The 10,640-nt window shown below is 50.1% G+C and overlaps 1 protein-coding gene across 3 annotated transcripts in view; it reads right to left on the bottom strand.

Annotated features, from left to right (window-relative positions):
• Positions 1–9,283: 9,283 nt before the first annotated feature.
• MMP17 (matrix metallopeptidase 17) overlaps positions 9,284–10,640 on the bottom strand; it is a 69,013-nt gene continuing 67,656 nt past the window's right edge. For all 3 annotated transcript variants that reach the window (XM_074921057.1, XM_074921059.1, XM_074921058.1), the window contains one exon: positions 9,284–10,271. In XM_074921057.1, the coding sequence (XP_074777158.1) occupies positions 9,943–10,271 (329 nt within the window). In that variant the 3' untranslated portion in view covers positions 9,284–9,942. The remainder of the gene's footprint in view (positions 10,272–10,640) is intronic.

Raw genomic sequence — 10,640 nt, 5'->3', positions numbered from 1 at the left:
TTTTTTTAATGCCATATTTCAATCACCCTCAATCATTTACCCCCCAAGTTAAAACCCAACTGTTAATTGTAGGTGTTTCATCTTGGTGAGGTTGTGAAGCTGGAGCCAGTACAGTGGAAATCCTGCACTCAGCACCAAAGGACTCTGCCGAAGCCTGTCATTTATCACCTGAATGGAAAGAGTAACAACCCAACACAAATATTTGAACTTCTCTTTGTTCTTGGCAGGGCTCTTGCAGCATACACGCTAGCAGATTGCATTTGTTTTTGCTAGGATGGGAAAAGCAATAGAGACAGAGCTGGGTGTGAGCCGAATCCAGCACACAGGAGAGGCAGATGCTGTTCCCATGTGCGCAGGGCTGGAGCACCAGCACAGGTAGGTTTATCAAGGCAGGGCAAGTTGATTCCTGGAGACTTATCAGGGTATAGATCAAGGATGGCTGTCGATCATGAAGAGCAGCACAGGACAAACTCCATCAGGTAAACCCTCCTCCTGGTGGGGTATGAGCAGAACTGAACCAATGACCGAAAGACCCCAGATCTGAGAAAAATTTCAGGTGGCCCAAAGCTGGACCTTCCTCAAAACACCTTCAGCCTGGTCACATACCACAAAGCATTAACCAGATAAACAGCACCCTTCAAAACAATGGTGTTTTCCTGTCTTTACTTCAGAGCAAGGCCAGGACCATTGGAGAGCTCAGTGACTCTGGCTTCATGACCACACGCTTGTTCCCTCCCCTTTTTATATCTGCTACAAGTCCAAATGCACAGCACTGCTGTTGGAGGGCTAGTTTGTCTTTAGAAGTAGTCACAGTGTGGTCACCTTCTGTTTGGTGCTTTGGAAACTCATTCAGGATGTTCCCCCATCCTCAAAAATCACAGGAGCAGAAGATCATAGGCCTCCACCACCTGCAGATCAAGAGGCCATGAGCAGACCTGGTTTGACCAATAGTACTGGTGCAATTTAAACAGCCTGTGGAAAAACAAACAGCCCATATTGATAGGCCTGATTCCCTGGCTCATGGCCCAAGGCAGGAAGCTTGAGAGCACTGAGTAAAGGATTCAGAAGACAGCCCTCGAGTAAAACACCCACCAGCAGGTAGTGACCAGTGACCTGCACTTGCACAGGGGATAAGGACTGAGCACCAGTGAAGGCACCTTTTCCCCAGCTGGTTGCTGCTCCACTCTCCCTCCTGGCACTGGATTTCACCAGCAGTCACAAGGGGCTGCTTGTCTTTGGTTTAGAGTACAAGTCCCTAATGACATAACTAGTAATCAATATAAAAGGCAAGATTAGAATTAACTTCTAATATTTCTCCTATTGCTGACCCTGCCCTAATTCAGCACGGTTTGCTCAATACTGCATTTCAGCTTTTGTTCTGACATTGAAAAAAAAAAATCTGCTCTGCACTCATGGCTTCTAGAAAAAAAAAAGTGAAGGAGAAAGTCCAATAGCAACACTGTCTTTGCTGCTCTGCCCATAAAGGTGGGCTCAACCAGACTCAGCAGCTGCACAAACCCATCTTCTGAAGCTCAGCTTCTTCTGCAGCGCTGGGAACAGCAACCCAAAATATCAGCCTTCAAAAGTTTGGTGCTATGATGGATATTCACTGATAATATATTTCAATTATTTCTTAACATTTATCAGAGCTCTCCACATCCATCTCTGCCAATACGCTACAGAAGCCGGGTTCAAGTGAGGTGACAGCCCTGAGACCAGGCAGAGAACAATACTGCACTTTCTCTCTGCTATCTGCAACACAATTACACCCCCAGGAGCTCCACCGGGCACACCTGCCCAGTCCAAACAAAGCTGGAGATAGCGTGTACATAAACACATGCGCACTGCAAGGACAGGCAGGCACACAGCTATGCCTTTGGTGGAGTCTGCTGGCAAGTATTTGCTCATCCTTAGTGACACAGACAAGCAAGTAGGAAGCAGAGTTGAATTAGAACTCAACACCTTAATTGTGTTTGCAAGGCTCAGGACAGCATTAGAGCACTTCCTATGCTTTGGGAGAGTTCCTAGGAGCTGGTAAAGCAGCCCCTTCAGATATTTTTTCAAGCCCATTTCTCTTGACAGCCTCATGTTGGGACCAAAGGAGATGGGAATTACTAAGGGATCAACATCTTCTGGCAAGCACTTGGCAATTCAGCCTGCATCGGTCTTCAGATACTCATGGAAGGAGAGACATTATCCCTGAATGGCTTTGCCCAGGACTTGTAGAGGTGCCAGCTCGCACAGCTGCAGGCACCTCATCCCACCCACACCAAAGGGACTGGCAGAACAGGGCAAAGCACAAAGCCCTGAACTTATGGTAATGTGGGAGGCAAGGCAGCCTTCCCTGGCTCCCAGCAGGGGGGACAGCAGTAAACAAACAGATCACCTTTGGCAGCGTGGAGAAATGCATTTCATTTTGTTAATGAGAAACAACTTATGCCAGGGGAAGAGAAGCACTGGGGCCACCCCCCTTTGCAGCCACAAACAGAAGGACACAAGTTTCGGTGCAGAGGGCAGCAAGGCAGTTGACAGATGAGCCATACTTCAGAGCTGCCGTGACAGAGCATGCAGAGCAAAGTTCTTCCATTACGTCACTGCCACCTTGCTTGACCCAAGGGTTAGGAATAACAATCGGGCTCCATTGCCTTATGCTGCCAGAATGAAACTATTTCAAGACAGGCTTCCTAGGGCAGCCGTGAGCTTGCTCTCCTGGCAGGCTTGCAGGGAGAAGAGCTTTGAGAGGTACAGCCTACTGGTACCCCCAGAAGAGATGGAGGCCAGCAAGGACATGACTTCGTTCCTATAAATGCAAGAGGTGCCAAGTGTTTGGTATGTGCTCTGCAGAATGGGATTAGCATGGGCCCTGCAAAGCTCTACTTGCCCGAGCATGGCTTTTGCTCTGGGGGTTTCTGATCTCACTTGTTTATCCTGGTTGTACGTGATCATGAAAGCCTTCCAGAGCCAACAAGAGAAGAAGGAAGTGCATTCCTGATGAACTGCTCCCTCCCAAGTCAGCCCCCTCTCTTTCAGTAGAAGACTCAGTGGCATACACAAGGCACTGTGGTTTTTATGAGACTAGAATAGGATCCATGTCTTGTTTCTGGACAAGACCTACTGCAAACTGCACTCATGTGATAAGGACACCTCAGAGTCCCCCTCCCACATCCCCCATGACAGAAGGGAGGATATGATGGAGAGTGGGCATGGGAGCACTGTGCAGCCTCTTGCTGAGTACTAGAAATGCTCTCTCCTTCCTGGAAAGTCAAATATCTGCACCCCTCTGAGGCACAGGGCTGGGAGAAACAGGAATTCACTTGCTTGCAGGGGTACCTCAGAAAAAAGAGCCAGTTGAACATCTGGAGTCGCAGCCAAATTGCTCCACTCTTCATGATCTCCCTACACACATGTTCATCGCAGCTTGGGAACTCTGCTGCTGCCCAGCAGGCACATCTGGACAGATGTTTTAAAGCAGCACCACAGACATCTGTCAAATCCCATCAGACAAATCTCCTTTCCATAGATGCTCATGGGTCACAACAGTCCTGCTTTCTCCCAACTTCATATCCCCAGGTTGGACTATTGGAGATTCACCAAATATGATATGGTGTTTCTGCTCCTCATGACCCTGGGCTGAGGTCATGCTATCTTCTAAGGGGCAGTGGTCATCCATTATACAGAGATAGGAGAAGCTCTCTAACCACTGGTGTCTGCAGAGCTCCAGGATTTTCTTTCCTAAGAGACCATCAACTCCAGCCTGACCTGTGCATTTTTGCAATGGGGAGGGAGGACTTCATGTCAGCAGATGAGGGAAAAAAGGGGGATGAACACAGTAGCAGAAAAAGGGAGGGTGAAAGTAGGCGATTTGCTTCTGTCTGTGCTCGGGAAATTAGAGCAGTTAAGAACCCGGGTTGAGCATTAGTAATGACATTTCAGATAAGTTCAAGCACAGCTATGCAAATAAGTGGGGCAAAGAGTTACCACCAGTTTCATGGAAACCCCTCCCTGTGAGCTCTGCTCAGAGGCAGGCTTTCAAGGCAGGAGCCCTGTTTCATCACAAGCCCTCATTGGTCACAGTTATTCCATTACCTGGCAACTTTGGAAACAAGCAAACCCATCCCACAGCGCTGCCTCCTTGCTGACACACGGGAGTTGATGGGTGCAGTGTGTAGCTCTCATCCAAGTAAACATGGAGGAGCAGGGCGAGTCCCCAGGAGCAGGGTGTGAGATGGCCATGGTGCTTTAAGACAGCTGGTGATGGACAATTGCCACATGAAGACCACCCAATACCATAATTTTCTATTTCACAGAGAAACCCAGGTTGAGGTCCACAATTATCATCAATTTCTCAGGCTGGGAAGAGGAAGGAGATATTGTCACTGAGTTGCCCTGTAACCACCAAGCTCCCTGCCCTACTGCACAAGGAGAACGTGCCAGGGGCCATCCTGGCTTGGCTATTTCTGCAGTACAGATGAGGTGGGAAGCAAAACACGAAATTTCCATCCTTTGAAATTTAGTGGAGGGGCCCTGCATACAAACAGGCTGCCACAAGCATCACCCGTGCTCCCTCAAAACCCTCCTCTTGTTCTGACAGAGAATAGACCAAATGTCTTGTCTAGAGCAAGAGACCCTCCTGCTCCTAAGGCTTCCAGCTGCACAACACATTGGCTGGTTCAGCTTGTCAGATCTGTGGTGGGAAGGCCTCTCCCCAGGATGTGCATTTCCTCACATGGAGCCCAAAGATGAGTTGCCACAACCCAAGCAGCACAACCCATAAATCTTGATGCAGTTCCAGGGGAAGCTTGTGAAGTCTTGCCCTCACCGCAACAAAGTGGCCCTGTGGTCAATGCCGCTCTTGCCCTGCCAAGCCATGCTTGCCAAAAGCTGCTCAGAGCAGACTGATCACTGTCCCAGCAAAAGCCTGGCCTGGGTCTCATTTTAATTGACTGGTTTGGGTGTGTGATCAAGCTCAAAGCCCTTTAAAAAAACCCCAACAAACCAACAACCAAACCAGAAACCCAGATCCTTCCACACCACTGAGAAATAAACCCCTGGGAGCTGGCAACCTAGCGTGGAGTTAGTTTCACTGCTGACAGGATCATAAATCCCAGAGGTTTGGGATTTGGTTTTTTTAAGCCAGGGACCAGAAATTTGGGTGGAGGACAGGGAACTGCTCTGGCAGCTCTTGTAGTAATTTTGTTAGTGCCACAAGGTCAGTAATTACTTATACTGCAGAAGATCCAGAGGCAGCCCCTCCGCTTCCCCATTTACAGCCCTAGCACATGCCTGTAGAAATCCTCCACATACCATCCAGCTTGAATACACTCTCCTATTCTTAGCCCAAGTTGAACTTCTTATAGAATATTACTCAGCTATGTACTCTGGTTTTGCTTGTCCTATACCCCTCCCCTAGCCTGTTCCAGCCCCACAAGACCAGTCAACTCCCCCTGTCTAGAAATTTCAGAGAAGAGCAAGTAAGTGATCCACAACATCAAGCTTACCAGGAACTGCTGGGACATGGAGAGCCAGGACAAACCCCCTTCCTCTGGACAAAACATCCCCTGGGCTTGCTTCTACTGCTTACAGCAGCATCAGGCTCAGCCCCAACTCATACACCACATTCACCTGGCAGAGGGGATGGAAAAAGCAAGGTGGCAGGGTTGGAGGCAACTCTGGTATTCTCTCTCAAACTGCTCTCAGAGAAGCAAAAAGCTCCACCTCCAGGAACCACAGTAAAGCAGAAAGATTTCAAGAGCGTGTACCTACCTGCTGATACAGAGCATCAGCCAGAGCAGCTCCACCTGAGCTGTGGGGCTGATCCCCACCACCTGCTCTCCTGGCCCACAGCTGTGCAAGGGCCTTTTCTGACTAAACTGAGGCTTGAGGAGAGAAATGTCATTCTTAATAAAGCAAACAGTCCCATTTTAGAAAAGTCCTCTGGGGTAAGGGCTGAGAATCTTCCCTTCAGCTCTGAGTGGGCTGTGGGAGGCAGGAATCTTTCCTAGCACATATGCCTGTCTTATGATTTGAATCAGCAAGTAAAGATGAGTCTCTTCTCAATAACTTTATTGTGTTTGTCAAGCTGCTAAGTCCCAGGTCTTGTCTGAGATGACTTGTTATTAATTTTCTTAAAATCCAGGCATTGTTATGACTTTGTCATTTTAAAACTGCTCCTGCCCACCTCACTCGTTTTTGGTTGTTGGTTTGTTTTGTTTTTTTTTTTTTTTTTTCTTTTCCTTCTGCTTTTCTTTACGGTAGCAAAACAGAAAAGGCCTTGAGGTCTGACAGAGCCTGGGGATGGGTGGGAGCGAGAGCCAGGAAAAACCTTGACTGGGACCCTGGAGCCAGTTGCAGCAAGCATAGCTGCCATAAACTCAGGTTTTCAGCTTTAAATACTCATGGGTTCAGACGGCCAGTGTCCCCCCCCCCTTTAAATTCCCATCACTCCTATTACATAGGAGACGTATTTCAACCCTGAAATGACCTCACAAAATCCTCTGAGATTTTAGAGTCGGAAAATATCCAGACTGGGCAATATGCAATAGGAATATGATGCTCAGGTTATTTTTTTTGAGGGTGGAGGTGGCTTTTCCAGCTAAGACTAAGGGTGTTGCTGTGGAGGAGATAGTCCAGGGACTCTGGGTAGGACCAGAGGAATCCAGGCACAGGGATGGTGCCAGGGAGCCTGGCAGCAGAGAATCTGCAATATACTGGAGTACAGAGCCTGCATTTATATTGCAGTCTTATTTTTAAGCTGCTAGGAAGCACGACTATGCCCCTGGAGGCAAAGCTCCCCGGGCCAGGAGCAGTGCCCATGGCTGTCTCTGCTGTCCTCCCGTGGCTGTGCCAGGGATGCCCACACTGCAGCTCGCCCAGACCCAGGCTGCTGCCCCCCACCTCCTCTGTGCCCCCAGAGAGGGGTCTGCAGCCCCCGGCAGCGGAACAGCCCCCAGCCCATGCACATGTTTGCTGTTGGCTGGCTGTGCACCCACTCAGCCCCTTTCAGAGACAGTGCCCAGCCTCCCCACACCCAGAAAAACAGGTGGTGAGCCTGACTTTAGAGGAAAACACAAGAGAATATGTTCCCCGGGGTCATGCTGTGATTTGCACCTATTGCCATAACCCTATGAGCCATCTGCAAATGTGTTTGGAACAGGCTGGGGATTTTCAAATACACCGTGCTGGGGGTGGGGGGCAGGTGCAGGGGCACCACATGGGAGCCTTGGGGCCCTCACAGCCCCCCCCCCAGTGCCAGAGCCCCCCAACTTTGCTTTGAGCGTGTAAAACGTGAAACCCTTTCACCAATGGATCTGCACTGCTTCACCCAGACGAACTGCTGTGTCTCCATGGGAGGATGCAGCACCTTGAGCACCACCATACTTGCTATAAGGGTGTCTTTGTGCCGCCGACATCTGCTGCCAGTGCCCCAGCCCAGCTGGCCCCATGCTGAACTGGTGACCTCAGCGGGAAATGCTCCAGCTCCCGTCTCCATCCAGGGGAGCTCGAACCTCCTGTGGCGACATCTGGAGCTGATGGCAATGGCAGGGAGGCTTTGCCAGTGGCGGGGGGAATGGCCAAGCAAGCCACATGCCGGGAGGAGACAGCAGCGTTTCTCCATCCACAGCAGCAGAACCCTGATTCCTGCTCCATTTCTGATCATCAAAATGCATAATTTGAAGTAGAGAAGGGCGTATTAAAAGCATTTCCACAGGCTTGCTTTATAAATCACAGTCCCCCCATGTTAAATAAACTTAATTTAACTTGACGTCCCATTAGTGTGGGTCCCAGCACCAGTGTGACCACATCAGCATGGCTGTGGGGCCACCAGTCCTTGTCACCACAACAGGCTCATTAGTTGGGCTGGAAAAACCACTGCTAGCCACGTCCCTGACTCCTCTGATCCTTCAGATGCAGCTTCTGGATAGTCCTTTTGTGGAAGGAGGAAAAAAAAAAAGAGGAAAAAAAAAAAGAGAAAGGGTGTCTTCCCCAAGATACTATGCTCCTACCTGGCCTCACTTCCAAGAGGAATCTATAACATGCTGACATTCATGCAGTGTCACTCCAGTAAGGACTAAAAACCATGTCTTCTTGGCATGAGAGGGGAGAGGAAGAAAAGCGATGTGAACTGAAGGCAAATCCCATCTCCCACGATGGCAACCCACAACACCCTGCCCCTGAGGCCTCTGCTCCGCCGGGCAGGCAGAGGTGGGATGGGAGCTGCTTTGGGCAGAGCAAGACTGATGCAGTGGGAATAACAGAGGCAGCTTTACTCAGCACAGGGAGCTGCTACGTGTGAGGTTTTTTGGTTTGTACTTTTTTTTTTTCAAGGATATTTAATGGTTTAATGGGAGGTTTCCATTGACTCATGCCTCATAGCATCATGCTGTAGCACATCGTCCTGAAAATAGCTGCACTGTGTGAGTTGGACTGTTAGAAAATGCAAACGGCAGAGAGGGAAATTCAAGGTGACCCCTTTTTTCTATCAGGAGGCAACAGTGCTCTTCTGCCTTTCCCCCTGTGCTGTGGGGGGCTTTGTGTTATGCCCAGCCCCGTGGCAGAAGCCCTGGCTGGCACCAGGGCCAGTGGCACGGCCTTGGGTCCCTCAGTGACGCTGCCTGTGGCTTGCTGCCTGCTGCTGAGTCCCTCCAGGAGCTGGCCCTGGCAGAGGCAGCAAGAGGCGCTTCTGTAGGAGCTTTACAGAAGCAGAGCAGAGAGGAACAGTGTGTTACAGTGGCTGCTGCCCATTTTTCTCCTTTAACCCTCCTCGACAACACCAGACTGGAGGGCCCTGGCCTTCCTGATATCTCTACTGCAGTTCCTAGCACAGGTTCTCACTCCCCATTTTCAAGGACTCTCAGATACCCAAATTATACTGCAGAAAATGGATTAGCAGCAAGACAAAAAAAACCCAGGAACATCCTAATGTAGCACTTGAACTTGCTTCTGTTGCTCCAAACTCCTGGCAGAGGCATCAAGAAGAGTTTGAGGCTGACTGTGCAGCATCCCTCCCCCCTCCAGCCCCTCCTCCGCAGCGCAGCCAGGTATGTCAGTCAGAAATGAATGTGATACATCTTGATCCCTCCTAAAACAGGAATGCCAAGAGCAGGAGTTCATGTGCACAGATTAGGCTGGGGTGGTGGGTGTAATTGCATCTCATTTGGCTGCACTCAGCAAGGTTCCTCCTTGCAAGAGAGGTGAGGCTGCACCCGAGCCTCAGCAGTCAGCACCTTACTGCAGGTGGCAGGCTTGGTCTGGCAGAGGACTGGGAGAGCTCGGTGTAGGCAGCCAAGGTTTATTAGAGAAATTGTTAAATTCAAATGACTCAGATACAAAGAGAAGCTGCACTGCCTTCTGAGAGGCAAAGGTGTTTCTGACCTTTAGAAACTGATACAGGTTACCAAGACATCAGTGACCACGGCACGTTTGACAGTAAAATGATCACCTTGCAGTTAATCTTAGAGTGGAGTCAAAGTTTCTTTCTACCTAGTACATCCAATAGGATGTGTACATTGTGTCAGCATATAACTACCGCCTCTCGCCTATGGCCTCGCTGCCTTTCCTCTGGGATGTTGCCATCTGCCTCAGAAGGATCTCTTCTGTTCCTTTTCAATCACAGTAGCTCTCCCCTCCCTTGTTTGGCGTGTTTAAACATCCAAAGCAACACATCTCTATGGAACATTTCTAAATTCAACTTTAGGCTGCTCTCAGATTTAACTGGATGGGGGAATAAGAAGGTGCAGAACTCAAAATCTGTTATTAGACCTTTAAACTAAAATAAAAAGAAAAAAACCCCAAAACCAGTGTTCATTTCTCATGGAGAATTCAGACCCTTCACTGGCATGTTCCTAGGAATGTTTTTCTGCTTGCAACAGTTAGCATCACGGGATCGTGTCCACTTCCCCTCCCTGGAGCACCACGGCGTTATCTCGCCTGCGGGATGAGATGTCATAGGGCCGCACACATCAGTGTTGCTGTCCACACGCTCGTCAGCACGAGGCTGGCTGACAGTCTGAGCACAGGGCAGGCCCGGAGGGATGGGGAGGCCGAGGTGCAGGAGCAGACCTCGTAGCCGTTTTCTGAGCGGCTCTCGTCATGGTGCCCTGGTTTGGAGCGTGCCCCAGTCCTGCTGCTCCCGGCCGCTTCTGGGGCGTCAGACTGCATGTCGCTGCACACCAGCCAGTCTCTGGCGATGGACTGGGGATAACCAGGCTGGGCTTCCAGGTCACTGTCCAGCACTTTCCAGTACTCCTTACCCCTGAAGAAGTAACTTGCACCTGCAAAGAGACCAAAACCCAAAGGCAAGATAAGTGCCAATGTGTGCTCTCCCAGTGGAAAGAGCACAGGAGCACCTGGAGCAGCAGAGGAGCACTCCCACCCCGGCTGGTCCCTGGGAGCGAGGCACATGCAATACCACTGCTTGTTGCCAACGCCCTCTCTCACTGCAGGAGCATAGCGGCTGCTAGGGAGGGTGCTTGAAAAGATGATGCGACACCTGGCCGGGATCTCTCACACCAGGCAGATGGGAGGTGGGTGGTGAGATGTCACCTCTTCTATGGCGGGTCCTAGAGCAGATACATCCCCCCTGGTACTGAAGGTGTGCAGGGTAAAAACCACTAGTAAATCCACCGCTGGACACACCACAC

This window comes from Athene noctua, chromosome 17 (assembly GCF_965140245.1).
Source record: "Athene noctua chromosome 17, bAthNoc1.hap1.1, whole genome shotgun sequence".
NCBI classification, from domain to species: domain Eukaryota; kingdom Metazoa; phylum Chordata; class Aves; order Strigiformes; family Strigidae; genus Athene; species Athene noctua.
Note: the sequence above shows the minus strand (reverse complement) of the source record. Positions and strands in the feature narration are given on the sequence as shown.